The following is an 18,632-nucleotide window of genomic DNA, read 5'->3' as shown; positions in this document are numbered from 1 at the left end:
TGTAGACTCCTATGGAGATCAAAATTATGCAGGTCACCCAGCAGGCAGATACAGAAAGCCAGCCTTCCTTGTATGCAGCTCTCTGAACCACTCTGCAGGCATTTAACTAGACTGTTAAGACATTTTGGGGCATATTTCCTTTCTTTTGTCCTTGACAGAGAGGAAAAATTAAAATACAGGATACCCTTCCAACCTTGTAGGAACAGTGTGCTCAGCATCAGTAGGTCTGTGTTCAGGGTCACACTTCCCCATGCCAACTGCCAATGCCTATCTGGTGCACCCAAGACTTTTCATGACACACCCATTCCTAGTCAAAATTTATATCACTCCTAGTGAGACCCCTCTGTACAATGTACTACATCTCAGTGGTTGGAAACATCCTTCTAAGGCCTCCTCTACACTAGGCAGATTTTGGTAGCTATTCAAATTACAGCAATAAACCAAATATTAAAAGGTTTAAGGTGAAGAATGTTAAATTTGTGGAAGGTCTTTTACTATGAAATCCCAAGGGAGTGAGGCCAGTGCCACAGCCCTCTGTCCCTTAGTCATAAAATCAATGACAAGCTTAAAAAAGAAAACATTATGCTGAGGTTTTTTTATCTGTCCTTTAGCCATCCAACACAAGAAGGGAAAACTCCAACTCAGCATTGAGTAAAATCTGGAAGCTACTTAGAAGTTTTGTTCCAGCTGCAGATGGCAATATTCCACCCATTCGTCCCTGCCTGCATTGCTAGGTTACATGTTCCCTTGGGTCCAGGGCTCATCTGGTAGTCATATCTGAACCCTGTGCCTATGTACCTGGTTAAGTTCCTGTAAGTGGTTGCTTTCAGTAACTGTGATGCCCATGCCCATGACCGTGCATGTCAGGGAGCTTTTTGGCACAGGGTACCTTGCCTTTCCCTTTCAGAGGCCAAGCAGATGCTTTATATCTCCATACAGCAGTGAACCCTCCAAAGCCATGGAAAGCTCAAGGCAGTAGTGTGGCTGCACAGCCCACAGTGTGGCTGAAGCATCACTTGCTCACTAAGCAGCTGCACAAGGTGAGGGAGAGCACCACTCTGAGCTCAAAAGCCATGGAGTAGTGGGAGATAGACTTCTTGGGAACTGGAGCATATAAGTGATGGGACACTTTTTCCTGCGTACAAGTTTTGTCTCTGTCTCCCTGCTACATTAGAAGGAATGCCTGAGAAAACACCCTAGAAAAGTAGAGAAAGACAACCCAATCTAAATGATGACTAGCAACACTAAGACCTTTGAAGCTGGTTCACACACTGCTCCAACTATGGATTTCATAATGTGCAGTATTTTTTTTTTTTGGTGGCCATTCAGGCTGGTGTACATGACCACTGCGTGACTCCAGTCATTCAAGACCATCTTTGGGTTTTTTATTCCATTTTTCTTTATTTGGACAATATATATATACATATGTACAAAACCACCTATGCCTACTTTTTTTTTCTTTTCCTTTTTTTACAATTTCATGTGATTTACAAAACAGGACAGCAAAATAACTTATAAAGAATACGAATACTGTACAAAAATAAAACTGATTAAACTATTGGGAGTTGGTATTTTACAGTGTTACAGATCACTGGTTTGTAGAACAGCATTTTGAAGCATATGTGTCCAGTCCTGGTGTATGCTGGCCTAAGTCCATCTGCAAGCTGAAAACAGATCTGTAATGTCGGTCATGAAAAAAGTTCAAGAATAAGTATGTTATATAGTTATACCTTTAAATCCATAATTTCTCTACACTAATGGACTTTCTAAATCAAGGAGAGGAGCTGTCCTAACTTCAACGCTATTAAGTACTTCCAAAATAATATAACAAGTACATAACAGTATTAGAGAACCTGATTTTCCTTTTCCAACACTTGCAACACTATTCAAAACTTAATTTCAAGATGCAGGGATCTAACCTGCAGTTTGTTTTAGGTGTTAAAGCTATTGTTTGCTTTTACTGAAAGAAAAAAAAAAATTAACAAAACAGTACAATGATATCCCCAAACCTGGTAATTCCCAATGCGTTCTCTTAGAGATTAATGAATCACATTAATCCTCTCTGTCCAGTGCTGAAATACAGCATACACTACCATTTAGGAAGGGTTTTTTTCAGAAACAGGATCTTGTCACTGGCAGTGGTGACACATGCTTTGCATGCCCCATTGTTCCATGGACTAAAGTACCTCCTGCCTATTTCAGACTTTGCAGGAACATTTCTTTAAGTGTGCATTCTACCCCAAATACACAACATGGATACTATAAAGCTGGCCATTTACTTCTATATATCAGTTAATCCTGGTAGTTAAGTGACCAAAATGTTTACATACTGTTTAGGAGCTGCTTATCAGCTGTGGCTTCTAGTTGTGGTTGATTAGATGTGAGCATCTCTTGTATTTCACAGAATCGGGCTTTCATTTTCCAAGCGCTGCATCTGTCCCACAAAATGGCAACAATCCAGACTGCAGGATGGAGACTTGAAATCTAGCTTGATTTTCAGAGAGAAGAACAAAGATGAACAAAGATGCACCTTTGAATCTTATCAGGCTGCTTATGGCCCTGGCCCTACTCCACAAGGCAGCATTAACAGTTACTGGTAAGCAGAATACTTTCTGTATTTCTTGATTAATAAAAACACCAACACTACCAGGTTTTATTACAAAGAACCTATGTCCCTATGACTCAATCTGAATACGAGAAATTAAAGTTTGGTTTCTAAAATAAATGTTTCAAAAAGCTGAAACGGAGGTAGAAAGTGTGCTTGGTTTCCTGATGTCTTCACTGAAGAAAACACATCCCTTTTTATTCCATAGACTGTTCAATATCCCCAATGCTTTAAAAGAAGTTCTCTTCACATAGACAAAATCTATTATGAACTACACAGGTAAAAACACAGTATGCAAACTGATTTCTAATGCTGAAAGCCATATACAATTGTAGAGAAAAACACTCTACTCTCCCGAGTTCATTTTTTTGTTTCTAGGAAGCAAGCTTTTTATCAGATAAAACAATAAGATACTGTAATTGTAAGTGTGCTAACAAGATCTTTTATGTACAGAATTTTACAAGATGACCTAAATTCATCTGCAGTGGAGACACTTTGGGTTTCAGTGTAAATACTTGCAAAATTAATTTAGCCCTAAGTCTGCAATAGGGCTGCACCTCCCCTTCCTCTTCTGAAGGAAGGGGTAAAAACCAAACAGAAGAACATTTCTGGAAAAAAAATAATGTGTAAACAGAATTCTCCCCCATTATGCAGCTGGGGAGGGGGAAAAAATATCACTGATAACCTCTTAAATTTCAAGCTTTTAACATAAAAAAATTGAAATCTTCACTAATGATCACATCTAAAAATTTTCATTCAGTGGTCTTTCTGCTCCTTTTAAAGATCAAAAAATAGCTTTAAAATAAAAGTTAACATTACTTTTATCAACATTTGACATGCCATGCATGACACAGGTACTAAGTACTAAGAGAAGCTTATGTCATAAAGGAGTATTGCAAGATACCTTCTGTATTTCAAATTAGCTTGTGGTATTCCCCCATACTCCAGAGCAAGAGCAAACAAGAGATTCAGGAGCCCTTCCAAAGTGCTTCTTACAGTAATTTTAGGTGTTTCCATTATCAGAGTGCTCTTAAGAAAAGGTCTACTCTCTCCATAAATACACACAATTCCCATAGGACTCCAAGGGAGTTAGACCATGGTATGAAGAGAATAAATCTTTAAGGCAAGTGTAGGAAGTGAAAAAGCCTTTAAAAAAGCAGCAGTTTGTAAAGATGGTAGCTGCTTTGTGCACCCATTCAAACAAACCACAGCAGAATAAAGCACTGTTAGTGGTATTTCTGTAGTACAGTACTATATTACTGACAAGTATGGGATCATATGAGAGACATATGCTTCAGCTCCCACATGCCCACCATATTATCTAGTCTGAGCTGTATTTTTCCAGGTAAGTGAGTAACAGAGCTAAATACACACAGAGTCATAAAATTACTGAGCTCTTTATGGGAATTTTTTTCCTTTAAGTATCTTCTTCAGTCATACATGTTTTTTCTGGAAAAGTCCAGCTGATATTCAAAAGTATAGTTAATACAAAGAAAAATTTAAAATACCTGTTTACTTTAATGGGCCTTATTGAGTATAAATTCAGCTTATCTCAGTATATCAATCAGATACTATTGGTGACACACATAATGTTTCTCTTAATAGTCTCTTTAAGTGCAGGATCGCAGAAGATACACAGAAGTAAACCTACTTCTACAATGTGCTATGGAGTTTTTATCTGAGTTATTTATGTGACTCGGAAAGTGTTTTTACTCGACAGACTCTAAATACAAGCAGCATTACACTGTTCAACAAAACATGTTCATGACACAGCAATCACAAAGACTCTGGGGTCATGCTACTGTAGTGGCACAGGCCAGACCGCCCAGTCATATGTATGTACACCAGTATCAACGCGTTACACTGGAAGAGGTGGTTGCCTCCTCCCTGGCTGCCCCTTCCCTCTTCTCACCCCACAGTCCACTTGTTCCAGACTGTTGTTTTCAGGGCAGAGCCAGGAAGATGGCAGGAAGAGGGAGGCAGATACTGAGTACCCTTTTATTTTAATGCCGGCTACATGTGCTTTTGGACAGCAAGGGTGACCGGCACTGCAGTCGATGCTCTTGTGCTCTGGCACCACTGCCTGCACCCTCGCCACAGCCTGCCTCTTCTCCTCCCCCAGGGCCAGCCCTGCCTTCACAAGGAGCTGCTGGAGCTGGACTTTTTGGATCTCTTGATCATGCTGGGGTGGAATTCGGTGTGGCGGCGGGCATGCTTGGTCAGGTGGTCGCTCCGCATGAAGCGCTTCTCGCAGAGGGGGCAGCGGAACTGCTTCTCACCAGTGTGGGTTCGGTAGTGCCGCGTCAGCTCGTCCGAGCGGGAGAACTTCTTAAGGCAGTCGGGCCACGTGCAGGGGAATGGTCGCTCACCTGTGGGGAAGAAAGGATTACGAGAGATTTAGGGGGGCAGGGGCAGCTTTGTTGAGGAGCCAGAGAACACACTGCTGAGGGAAAAAAGCTGTTTTTATTTCCTGCCATGGTGCCAACGCCTGTGGAGCTGCTGATAACTCACTTCATCAGGTTTTACTCTCACCCCCAGTAGAAGCCAAAAACCGCTCCAAACACATGAAACTCCCATTCTAGTGTAGAACCTTACATGACCTGAAGACTGTCAAAACAAGAGATGAGCTCTGCCCTTGTTTGTATGGTTTTCATAATGTTCTCACTACAGTAGCTTGGGAAAGGTGTGCCAGAATTATTCTTCTGACACTTCCATTCTACTGAACTATTTTCAGCAGTTAGAACATTATGCAAAAAAAAACATCCTTTAGCTAGGACAAGTCTTTCCAGCCCAGGAAGAACTGAGTGGGGAGGCAGTGGGGAGAACAGTAAAGCCTCAGGGCTGCAAACATGTGGGGCAAAACTGCTGCACCTGCAGAGTGAAGTCCCATGCACCCCTTTCAGCCCTTCCTCTGGAAATCCAAGGTGTTCCAGCAAGCATCAATCTTAGACAGCTGGTTTGAGGACAGGAAAAACACCTCATTATTCACACTCTATCAGAATAAATGTTTGCTATAATGATGAAAAACAAACCCAAACACCTTAACCTAAATGACACTGCAACTTTGCTTTTACAAAACAAGGGTGCATTATCTTCCTGGCACTCCACATCCCTACAGTTCCTGTCAGTTGCACAGGCTTTGCCTTCAGGCACAAACACAGTGCCGCCAAAGCAGCAAGGCTGACCCTATACACAGCACAGATGGAAACTGAAGGTGTTTAAGTTCACACAAAAGCTTTCCACTATGCACTGGTGCAGGTTTGATCCCTTAATTTTCTTTCTTCGGAGCCTCCTGAAGGCAATATAAATGGCAGCTCTGTGACAGCTACTTATAGTCAACCACAAAATACAAAAGCTGTTCCAGGGGTTTTCCAGCTTGGAAGAGTTCCAAAGAAACTCAGGAACTCCAGTATTTCTTAGTACTGTGAGGTTTGGCACAACAGGTGAGCTCACTTTACATTCAAAGATAACAAAAAAGGAGTGATTTACAAAGCTGGTCCTGGAGTTCTCCCCAGATACACCGGCAGAGACAAAGAACTACAGACTTGAATGAACAGCCCTGAATCCAGGAGGACAACAGTCAGTACAAAGTATGATAGAGCTGCAGGGCAGGACTCACTGATGGCATGCAAAAGGCCAAAGAGTATAAGGACAGACCAGATAAGGTGTAGCTACACCAAGGGCCCTGAAAGCCCTAGTAAGCTTCCCTGAATAATGCTTCACTATTTGGGCTCCTAATTATTTGTGCACCTTAACAGGCTGCTGCCCTATTTCAGACCAACCAGCATGCCATGGAGCTGAGCTGGATGAGTAGGACTGTAAGTCACAGAACAGCACTGTGGCTGCTGCCCCTGTGCCACCTCCTTCACCTCATGGCCATGCTGGCTCTTAGTCATGGGGGAAGGATGGAGCAGAGGAAGTCAAGCCAGCTGCCTGCCCAAGCCTGGTAGAGGCACAGCTGCCAGCCATCGTGAACCAGGCTATTTTGTTTGTTAGAAATGCATTTCTTGGCTCCCTGATGTATGCTTTTAGATACGATTGGAAGACCTCCTGAACAACCACCGCCTGTATAAAAGAAATAAATTAAAACTATGTAGGGTCATGTGTGCATGAACACCATGGCTGCAGCTACACTGTGGAGCAGCAGCAGGAGCTGTACAGAGACCCCACAACACCACCCTCGCCCAGTGCCAGCCCTTAGCATCTGAGGCAAGCGTTTCACTTGTGCTGCTCTTTTGCAATCTATCTCATGGTTTCTGTCACAGCTCCTGGAAGCAGGTGGCAGTGGGAGGTGCAGAACAGCTCTCTTGCCCCCCTGGGAGCATGGGAGGAGTGGTATACATCTTGCATATGTGGAGCCGTCTAGTATATGCCTCTGTGTCAGGCACTTACACCCCAGAGCAGTGGGAGCAACTGAGGCATCCTGCCTCATCCCTCAAAACTACATTTCCAACCATCTACGTTAGGACAGCACTTCAGTCTGCAGAAGTGCAGAAGTGCCACTGTAAACAGGGAGATTAGGTGCCTAGGCTGGATAACAAACAGCAGCCTCTGGGGAGCAGCACCTGTATTTTAGGCATGGTAGTATCTAACCTGAGTGTCTAAAAGTAGTGTTTAATATCCGGCCTCAAGCATCCCTTAGGAAACTGAATTCTCTCATGCCCTCCTGGAGTTTCACCTGGGAATATAAAATGAGGCCCTGCTTCTGGAATTCCCTCTAACACGACAGGAGAAGCATGACCTCCACCACTGCTACCCCACACATCCATTGGACAGGCCACCAGGGGACAACACTCTAAGGTTATGGAGCGTAACCACAAAGCTTTAGGGAAAGGCAGGGCTTGCTCAGGACCACATGAGGATTACCTCACCTGCTGTACCTTTTGTACTGTACTCTGCAGAGAATCAACCCTGGGCCCGACTGGGGGAGGACACAAAGGCTGCGGGAGCCGGGCATGGTGCAGAGACACCTTGCTACAAACAGGAAAGCTGCTGTGCATGAGGATGGGGACAAAGCAGGGATCGCAGCCAGAGATGGATGGCCACGCTCCCTTGGAGGTACCTGGATGCCACCAGCACAAGCCCCCCATCCACTGCAGACCGCCCAAGTACAGTAGTAAAGAATGACTTCACCACCTCAGCAATACAAATACAAACCTGCAGAAGCTGTCACAACCACTTTGGAAATGCTATAGGAAAGCAGGTACAATCCCTGACACCTAGATGCATTAAACTCCATGTTTCTCAGAGCAGAGACAAGGGGCAGGGAGGCTTTTCCAGGCTCTCAGGAGTCATCTCCAAGCCTGAGAATTCACTGCTCCCCTTGGTCACAAAGCTATAAACTTTGAGATGGTACCTGAGTGAGAGTATCAATGTGCAAGACAGTCGTGGAGTGTGTCTCCAGGAAGCACTTAAAGCAAGGTGGAGATGGCTGATGGCATGTGATAACTGTCCACTCTACAAAGATAGTGGCTGCATCTGCTATATTTGACATGCTTTCTTTTTGTAGCAGCAGCGATGCCTGTGGAAGAGCCCTCTGAGAAAACAAGTCTTGCAGCTCATATGCTTGCTGGGCAGGCAGTGGCCTAGAGAGCTGCAGTACAAGCTAGTGCTGCCTCCATCTGGAGATACAGATTTCTGTGTCAGCTCAGGTAAGGCAGGTATTTTCCTTATGATTTTTCTCCCTTAGTTTTGGGGTAGTAATGCTAAAGCTTGAAACAGCAGAATGAAACAACACACAGCGCTGTTATACACTGTTTCCCTTAGTGGCTGGCTATTTGTTACTGACTTTTTAAGTTATGCCTCCAATGGGATTTTCTATCAAGAGATGAAGGAAAGGTCAATGGTACATCATGATAATTTGAAACTATGTGTGATTGGATCCTAACATAACAGATGAAAGAGGCAAATAATTTTCTTTAAAAAATAAGATGAATATGTATATGTACATATATCCAGAGCAGCTTACAGAAGGAAAAATTGAATGAAAAATTGATTTCTAGGTAATAGGAACAGGTGCATCTGCAGACTCCCATTCTTTGTGCTGTGTGGCACCAGGAATAGAGTGAGAAACAGTTTATTCTCAGTATAAGTTAATAGTGGTTCTTCACTAGTCTTCTCTACAGTCTGAAGAACTCCTGCAAACCCTGGTTTATTTAAATACCATATGGATGTAAAGGTCTTTGCAGATCCTTTGAATCTTAAGCACTCTTGCTACACCTGCCATTTTTTACTTGTTCCTTTTCCCAACCCTCTACAACAAATGTTTCATTTGTTCTTTCTGAGCAAGTATAAACTCTATATCCAAGCTACTGTATGTGACCTGAGGGAGGTCCACTTTATTTTAGCTTGAATAGATTAAAAAAATATTTTTTTTCCCTAGCCTGGAATATTTCAGATTTTTCCACACTGCAGTCTTACACAGAAAGGGTTTCTGAGAAAAGAATACAGAGTAGGCATTAGTAGGGTCATTAACATAAGTACAGGTAGTAGTGGTATCCTGATTAGTCATCTGCCTCCTCAGCACAAAATGCTGCTTTATGTGTGGATGACTGAGGTTAGGAGCTGCAGTTCACAGTGGCTTTAGTACACAGAATATCTGCTATCTGTCTCGGGTATCTCTCACTTTTCCCCCCAGTTATTTGTCCCACACACTCTGAACAAGCAATTCCCTGTGGGACACTGGACTTTGACTGAGTGTCCACATACCAGATATTTTGGTGAAGATAGATCTTCAGGGCAGACAGACTGGAGGCCTTTCAAGCAGGCTTTTCCTCTTCTGAGATATTCCAACATCAGATCATTAAAACACATGGCAACCAGGTACAAACAGAGAGATCAGCAGTGGTGGATGTTCGGGACCACATGCCTAAACCAACGCTTTCTGGAACACCTGAACCATAGTAATTCAACCAGACAACAGACCAAAAAGATGGGATAGGTGACAGATGGATCGGTTCCTGGCAGGGGTTTATTCTGCCAGGACTTAAGATTAAACACAACAGGTTGGTTCAAGTATTAAAATGCGGCTTTCAGCAAGTATTTAGGGTGTTCTGACACTCTTAAAACTACCACTCAGCAGCTGCTTGGACATACAGGTGTTTTGAGTCTCTTTCGAAAGTCCAGATGCAAAACCACCTGCTACAACCTGCTACTGCTGAGTCTAAACTCCAGGAAAATTGTCTTGCTGTTATCCCACTGTGATACAGTATCAGGTGCAAAGGACGTCCTTTCAGCTTCTCTGCCAGAGCACAAACCTCCCTGATTGTGTTACAGAAGGCTTTCTTTGGGAGGCTGTGCCTCCATACACATAAATGTACACAGAGAGAGAGATCAGTCAGGTAAACTACCTGGGAGAGGAAAGATCTTTCCAAATCTCACCAGAGAGTTAAATACATGCTTCTGTAGCTAAGACAAGAGCCCTCAGTAGTATGTTCATGGTTATGTGAGACAAGTTCCTAGCTCTTCTCCTTTCCTGGCTTATCTTCATATGAATTTCCTCCATTTTGCAGTAATACTTGAATAATAACAACAATGGAAAGAGACCAACTCCTAGCCTGGTGCTTAGTGCACTTACCTGGGAACAAAGGACATTGGGTTTAAGCTCCTGTCCTGTATGAATAATCAAATTTCCTTACTAACATAAAACAGCTTTGACAGGGAAAGGAGGAATGCAATTTCACAAAAATTCAGAAAGATAATGTAGCTTTTGATATTTTACTCTGAGCTTATTAGCCAGTGTTTCAACCGACTTTTCTCTCAAGTTTAAGGTATTTATAGAGTGCTCTCAGGCTGTGTCCATTCATCATAACCTGAATACAGATGATGAACCGTACTACCACAAGTAAACAGTGTCTGAAGTATTCTTTCCCATCAGTTCCTCAGACCCTGTTTTTTAAATCTTAAATTGGCCCTTCCCTGCTCTTCCAGCTGCAGGCTTGGAAGCTGTTCAAGGCCAGAAACACAGGAGCAGCAGCCTGGTGCACAACAACACAGCAGCCAACAAAGAGGAATAAAGGAGTTCCTACAACAATCCTAACAGCTGGCGCTGCAAGAAACACAGGCTAACAAGAGCAGCGACACCCACCACATCGTCTTCAGTGTCACAGCACACTGTGCAGAACTCGATAAAGCTGCAATTTCAATACATCCATCTGGAAGAAGGAGTTGTGCTCTTATGGATAATGCCTGCTCACTGCTTCTGTCCTACATATGAACTTTGTCATGCTGACTCAACTGATAAACTTTTCTGGAGCACTTTCCCGCAAGTGACACATACACTTGCTTAAAATCTTAATTTTTTATCAGAAAACAAGACAACTGGGAATTGTACAACTTTGAACTGAATCTTGAGGAGTTATGCCTACCTTACTCAGTTGGCAAGGCTCCCAGTCAGGATCATCATGTTTCTCCAAGACCTGGAAATATGCTCATTAGAACTCCTGCAATTTGCACATTTTCATTAACCATGGTATTTCACATGGTAATCTGAATTTAACAAAAAATGTGTTGTTGGCTCCACTTTTTGCTCTTGGGTCCTATTTGCAAGGATCTGGGTAAGTGACGTGGCATGAACTGGATAGGGCGGGTCTTAAAACACTAAATTTCAGGTTATGCTCAAACAAAATTACTGAGAAAGATCTCAGAGAGCAGAGAACTGTCAACATACTAGCATCTGTTCAGTCTTTTGAGTGATATAACCTAAAACACAAATAATAAAGCAATACAAGGGCTGGTCCAACACCATCATATCTGGATAGCAGCAATAGGCAGCTGCAGTGCCTGTTCTTATTCTCTACTGGAAATGCTCCTCCACTTTCCTGTACAGACTGTCAACCTATGGGTTCATACCCCTGCTTCCAAGCACTGGTGAGAGCCAAATGCATCAGCTACCTGGTGGAACAAAACTCTTGGCATTGTTTGGATCCAGTTTACATGATGATACAGTTGGTTAAAAAGCCTATCTGAAGAGGGAGAACTTTTCCCACATCTGGGTTTTGAGCATCTAAACTCTTAATTAACGGCCTCTGATGTCTATGTGAAATTCCCACCAATCACCAGCCTCCCCAGGCAAGTAAACACCTATAAGTCCAGTAGGAGGAAGCATCTCACGAGCTCCTTTTATGGTACCTTTCTGGTCAGGAAGGAGGGACAGAGAAGATCTGGTCTCAGTGATCATACGCCCTTTAACTGGATTATATTCACAACATTATTATAAGCTTTTGAGGCTAATAATAACACTACACACCTACACCTGCAACCCTACACCCTCAAATCCTACCTATTCAGAGAATTTGTTTATTCTTCATTTTGAAGGCAACTCTCTGCTTACCTGCTGTTGCTTGTCTTTTTCTTGTTCAGATGGGTCCTTCACCTTTTCCCAACCTCTGTACCACTTCCAGGGCTTGAGTCTCACCTAGGCCTAGCAGCACAAGCAAGGGGACTGTTTGCACAAGCAGGAAGTGCAGTGGCATCTGCTGATCTTTTTCTGTAAGGATTAACTGAAAAGACATTTTCTGATGGACAGCTAATTTGGGCCTTCTGGAAATTGAACTAGCATTAATCATCAAAGGCCCAAACTTCAAGCAAACAGTTATACTGACATTTTTATTATTTGAAATACAGAACCTTTGAAACAATAAGTTTAAAGAATGGTTAGTAAGATACAGACCTCTAACCATCAAGTTTTTGCCTTCTACCCTTCTACCTTGATTTGGTATTTTATTTCTTGCTTTGCATGAAATGGTGAACTGGTGAGTTTTCAGATTCCCAGTCACTACACAGAAAGAGAAGTATCCAGAGTTTCCCAAATTGCTTGGTTAGGATTTATGAATAAAGAGAACTGTGAGTATGCACAAGTGCATGGGTGTGAACAGATCCTTTAAGCCATTCTCCGAGATAGAAATACTGGGATTAAATATAAAAAATTATTTCCACTAAAGGCTACACTGCAGCAAGAAACCTAGTTGGTGGCCTGGTGAAAAATGGCAGATAGATGAGAGAGACATTATTTGAAAGAAAGGAAATAAAATGGTACTAAGGAAGGTCCATTAATGCTCTGCAATATACAGTTATGAATAACTCCAGAGGTCCCATTGAATCCCACTGTTGCTAAGGAATTGTTGTAATCTATAAAAATAATTAACATTATCAGTATCATTTAGCATTTCAGTTAGCTACAATTAACTGCACATTAGGAAGTTCTGAAAGTTCATTACTCCTGGATGTCTGCAGTAATTTTAATCACACAGAACTACCATGACAGTACATCAATGTTTCTGAGTCAAATGCCTCATACTTGGAGCTAAGGCCACCCACTTGGGAGTAGCTCATACCACTTCACCAGTACTTATTATAACACTACTGCTTACAGCAGGCTGTGTGGGTTGTACAGTACATTAATTTACATGTCACCACACAGAATGCTATCTCAACCAACATCTATTCTGGTTCTCTTATCAGGGTGGATATTTGAGCGTGGGGTAGTAAATGGAAATGATACTAACGTTTTCTTTGTCATTTATGAGACAACATTTTGAAGAGCACCTGTTACACTCTGCCTCCTAAAGAGTATCTGAGCTGCAGTCTCTGAGCTGGTAACAACAACCCTTGGCACTAGTATGGTCACCACTGACCATCCTCTTTCCCAGCTCAGAGACAAAGTCTAACTGCAGAGCTCATCACTGAGCCATATCCAGTAATCCTACCCTGTTCTCTCCAGTCTCTCTAGGTAAGCACCCAGCAGATTTGCCAGCAGGGCACTGGCTGGCAACAATCACCTGAGCCTCTTCCTCTGCAATGCACGCACATCTAGGCACATCAGCAACCTGGAGCAATGGAAGCTGAGCTGCAGCTCAGCTGTGGCCCTATCCTACCCAAGCCATATTAAATTCTACATAAATGCCTGATGGTACATTCCTTGGATGATCAACTCATTTTGTATTACAACATTAACCATCACCATCAACACACAAACCCCAAAAGGTACCATCATTGACAGAACTGATGTAAAGCACATGAAATGTCTTGGCAGTGTTTGTCTCCTTTTATTCACTTCTTTCTGTTTCTGAACACAATCCTTTAATTCAGAACATTTTTAAAGCAGCCTTTTGTACTCCACTATGATCCCAAGAGCAATTCAGAGCCATAAACGTTTTTATTCAACACTTGCACCGAAGGTCTAAAACCAAACAAATAAACAAACAGAAACAATCCAGAACTAAAACCAACAAACTGAACAGAGAAGTCTGCAGCGGCTGTCCCCTTGGGGCTAGGCTGCTGCAGATACGTTTTATCTCCAGGTTTCCATGTTGCCACACCCTCCGAGGCGCCCGGGCGAGGGCCGGGAACGGGAGCACACAGCTTGATGAATGAAGCCCTTGTAGAACACGTCAAAGCTGGATCGCGGTAACCGATAGTGAGAGGCGCTGCCGCCGGGAAGAGCGGGGTCGGTCCTCCCTGCACGGCGCCTCAATCCCTTCGGCCGGAGGCGCAGCGCCGGGGCGGCTCGGGGAGCAGCCAGCGGTGCTCACCTGAGCGCCCGAGCCCCGGACACGGCTGTGGATGACGCGCCGGCCGAGCTCCCCACGCAGCCCTTCGGAGGGGGTGTGTCCGCACGGCCCAGCGGCGCACCTCGCCCCGCTTCAGGGAGACGCCGCCGCCGCCCCCTCCCGAGCCGAGCCGAGCCGAGCCGCCAGCCCCCGCTCCGGCGCCGTGGCCCCGCGCATCCCGTCCCCGCAGCCAAGCAGAGCTCTCCGCCAACTCTGCGTCCCAGGCCGTGGGTTCGACGGCAGGGGCCGCGAGAGCGGCACGGACGCGGGCTGCGCTGCCCTCGCCGAGTTCTAGCCCGGTGCAGCCGGGTCCGCCTACAGCGGCAGGAAACCCGAATCTCGCCGCCCTTGTGCTTCCCTCGCCGGCGCCCCGAGCGAGCTCGGTGACTCCTGCCGCCATCCTCCCTCCCAGCCGCGCCGGACACGCCAAGTTCCCTCCGCTCCCCGGCATCTACCCCGGCCCTCGCTGCCCGCCGGGCCGGGCCGGTTCCCGGCCGGCGCAGGTGGGCGGCGGGCAGGGCGCGGCGGGAGGCGCTGCCGCAGCCCCGCCTGGGGCGGCCGGCAGCTCCCGCCGGACAGGGGCCGCCGATGAGAGCCGGGGGAAAGAAATGGGGGCGTGAAGGAGGGAGAGCTGTGAGCCAGCCCCGAAGCCAGAGCGGCGCGGCAGGGAGGGGGGGCGCGCGGGGATGCTGGGCGCGCCGCCGGCCGGGTTCATCCGAGGACAAGCGCTCGCTCCCGCCCCCTTCCCTCCGCCACCGCTGACCTGTGTGCACCCTGTAGTGCGCCTTGAGGTGGGAAGACTTGCCGTAGACCTTGCCGCAGCCGCTGTAGGGGCACTTGTGCCGCTTCTCGGCCGCCAGCTTCCCCTTAGGGGCGGCCCCGGCGGCGCGCAGGCGGGGGGGCGGCCCCGGCGGGGGGCTGCGGGGAGGGCTGGAACCCTGCTCGGTGGCCGCGTCGCTGTCGGAGCCCGCGTCCTCGTCGGGGCTCTCCACGCTGTCACTGCAGACGGAGGGGGCGGGCAGCGGCCGGTACTTGTTCAGCTCCAGCAGGCTCTTGGCGATGGCCAGCAGGGCGCAGTAGTCCTTCCAGGCGTCGCGGGGGTCGCGCAGCTCCCGGGCCGCCTCCCCCTCGCCCTGCACCTTCAGCCGCGCCGCCTCGGGCACGGCGGAGCGGTTGGAGATGGAGACCAGGCACTGCGCCGCTACGAAGTCCACGTACGCGACGGCCGACATGGTGCGGCCGCGCCCCGACGACAAGGGGGGCTCACTGCTCGTCCGCCGGGCCGACCGCACCGCCGCCAGCCATGGCCCGCCCGCGGCGCGGGAAAGAGCGGGGCGGAGGAGGAAGGGGGCGTGGGGGGCGAATAAATAGCGGGGCGCCGGGCAGGTCCTTCACCGCCGCCTCCCGGAGGCGGCGCGCAGTGGGCGAGGGGGGAGCGCCGCCCGCGCGGCCGGCCCGAGTCCGGCGCAGGGGCCGGGGGAGAGGATGGCGCTCGCCCCGCGCCCCGCGTGCTCCTGCCCGGGGGCGGCCGCGCCGGGGCCCATCACGTCAGGCGCGGAGCCCCTCCCGCCCCGGCCGGTCCGCGGGCAGAGCTGGCTGGCTGTGTTTACTTTCTCCCCCCCGCCACTCACGGCGCCCCTTTTCTCGGGGGGGCGTGTCCGCCGGGCGGCCTCCCCGCCAATCGCCGCGCTCCCTCCCCAGGCCGCGTGCTACTCGGGGCGCCCCGCCGCGACCGCTTAAAGCAGCGATGCCGGGGCGCCGCCGAGGGCGCGACGGCGGGGGCGCCGCGGCTCCGCTCCCCGCCGCGGGGTTCGCGCCGCCGGTCCGGCCGCGGCCCGGAGGAGGCGGCGGCGGCCTCGGGCGGGGGCCCGTGGCGGCGGCGGCGCGGGGCGGCGGCGCCGAGCGGGTTAAATGGCTCCGTGGAAGTCCTACGGTCCCAGCAACGGGCCGGCCAATGGGAAGTGAGCCGGCTGATGTCACTGGCAGGACGCCGCCAATCAGCGCCCGGTCCCGAAAGGTGCGCAACGCTTGGAGGCGCGGGGAGCGGCGGGCGCGCGCTCCGGCCGCGGCCCCCCCCCGCCGGGGAAGGGCGGGAGGGCGCCGGGGATGCCCCGCCCGGTGCTTGTCCGTGACCCCGGCGCGACCCGAGCTGGCTGTCCCTTCCCTGCCCGCGGCACCGGCAGCCGCGAGACGGGGCTGCCCGTACTGCCTCGGGACGGGGTTCCCGGTCCACGCGGGCAGGAGACGGGAGGACGGGCGCTGTGGAGGAATCGGGACCCCGCGAAACCCCCCCGGAGAAACCCGGTGGCGGCGCTGCGCGCTCCATCGCTACGGCGTCATGGTTGAGACAGGCGGCTCCGTAAGGCGGGGCAGAGGGGAACCCTCCGTGCCCCCACGGTGAGCGGGGCAGGTACCTCGGCGGGAGTCACCGAGCGGCACCACCAGGGAAGAGTTTTAGAGCCACCTGTTAGTGTCCGCCCATGGCAAAAATAAAGGTCAGGTTGGCGCTTACCCCGTCGCCAACTAAGTGCCATCCAGCCTAATCGAATCCCAAAAATCTGTACGTCTACCCAAATAACACGCCCCCACCTCTGCCTCATCGACCGCGCAAAGCTCATAGAGTGTTGTGAAAGCTAACTGACCTGTGCTCAGCCAAAGGAGAGTGAAAGTTGTTTCTGGATCAAGCATTATTTAAAAAGAGGAAAAGAAGTTACCATTATCCCTAAGCCACCGGTACTGAGGTGTGAAGTGTGTCAGTGTGTTTTGCTGTCTTGCAAGCATCAGGAGAGAGGGTAACGAAAAGACTGCCTTTGAAGTAATGCCCGTGAGCCTCTCTACGGCATTACCCAGAGTAACACGGGTGCCTCTGAAATCACCGTCTAGATGGAGAAGCGCTCCTGTCGGGCAGAGGAGCTTTGGCTGGCTTTTGTGAACTGCATCCCAAGGAGACTGAGTCCTGGCAGGCCAGGGTTCCTAACTGAATCTTGCTGTCCTCAGCCACAGCCCACCCTTCCTGATGAAAACAGACAGGCCTTGAATAGTGAAGAGCTTTATGGATTGCTATTAGTCTCATCAACTGAATGTGGAAATGATGAGGAAGCGGCTACTGAAATGAGGCAGTGTTGTTCTTTTCCTGCAGGAGATAAAAATTAGTGATGTCAGCCATTTTGTATGCTAGCACACTAGATCACTGCATGTAACCTTGAGCAGTAATAATCCTTTGCTATGGATAATTGGCATCAGCCATGGATAATTTTATGTGCCATAACTCAGAAAAAAAAATCAAAATGCACAAACAAAACAAAAAAGCTAGAGGCTAGGTCTGGAAGTGGATGATGTAGGCTGATGAAGACCAAAGAGAGAACATGAATACAGCATGGTCTTCAGGTCTCAGTCAGCAGTCAGCAGGTCACTCTTAATCCTGTTCTCACAGAATTTTTCACAGCTAATCTAGCATCCCTGGCCTCTGGTGCTTAAGAGACACCAGGCATAATAAGAGGTGTGATATCCAGGTCTGATGGGAAGGAGAAACAGAAGGTATTGTTGTTTCTTTACCACTACAGCTGTTAATACATGTCTGGTTTCTGTATAGTACTGGTGCCTACAACCTTCTGTTTCCTTCAGAGGGGCAACAGCATTTTACACAGAAAACTGCATTCCTGGTTTGTTAATCTGAATATCTAGGATGTAACTTCCCAAGCTAGATGCTTTCTGTAATCTTTTTTCACTGCACTGTCAGAGCTTCTTTGGCTGACAGTGTCCAAAAATTCCTGCTAGGAGATGTCTTAATCCACATGTCAGTAACATGCAAATAGCTTTCCAGCAGGTGATTTGCTTATTTCATGTCAGATACTCACATTAGTAAATACCTCTGACATTAATTTGTACAGTTCAGAGAGGAAAGTGTTAATAGCAAATTAAAATAAAAGAGACAAACCTTATATGTTTGCAAGCTTGCTTTGTTTTAAAGTAACTTCTGGCTAATTTAAAGATTAGAGCATAATCTGTACCCAGTTCCATGATGAGGAAGCATACCAAGGTTTTAAAATAATTTCAGTATTCTTCCAAGAATATACTGCCTATTAAAGACAATATATTGCCTTTTCTTTAATGTATCTAGTAGTCCAAAACCCCAAGACTCCAGGTGAATTATGTCCAAACAATACTTAAAAAGCAATGCCAATTTTATTCTTGGAGAGATTATCAAAATGACCATGCCTACTTTCTGAACAGCAACAGACACATGCCTGGAAGTAGGATTGTGCTCACAAACCTATTTATCTCCAGACGATACAGGCCAGCACTCACATTAGACTATGCTGAGGGTAATACTTGGATATGTTTTCAGAGCATGCTTTTAATCCATAGCTTGGTTTATAATTCACACTAATTTTTTGCAATAATTAGGCTAAACAAGGATGATCCATTAGACTGTACAAACAAGGTGTGAAACTTGACAGAGGGGTAGGACCTAGGTA

General features: G+C 47.4%; 1 protein-coding gene across 1 annotated transcript; it reads right to left on the bottom strand.

The window, feature by feature from the left end:
• Positions 1–1,375: 1,375 nt before the first annotated feature.
• On the bottom strand, positions 1,376–15,506 carry KLF9 (KLF transcription factor 9). The gene is made up of 2 exons (XM_021548805.2): positions 14,918–15,506; positions 1,376–4,974 (listed from the first exon to the last, which is right to left on the bottom strand). The coding sequence occupies exons 1-2, from the start codon at positions 15,384–15,386 to the stop codon at positions 4,742–4,744; spliced, it is 702 nt and encodes a 233-aa protein (XP_021404480.2). The 5' UTR covers positions 15,387–15,506; the 3' UTR covers positions 1,376–4,741.
• Positions 15,507–18,632: the final 3,126 nt, after the last annotated feature.

Source organism: Lonchura striata, chromosome Z, assembly GCF_046129695.1.
Source record: "Lonchura striata isolate bLonStr1 chromosome Z, bLonStr1.mat, whole genome shotgun sequence".
NCBI classification, from domain to species: Eukaryota; Metazoa; Chordata; class Aves; order Passeriformes; family Estrildidae; genus Lonchura; species Lonchura striata.
This window is presented reverse-complemented; position numbering and strand designations above follow the sequence as displayed.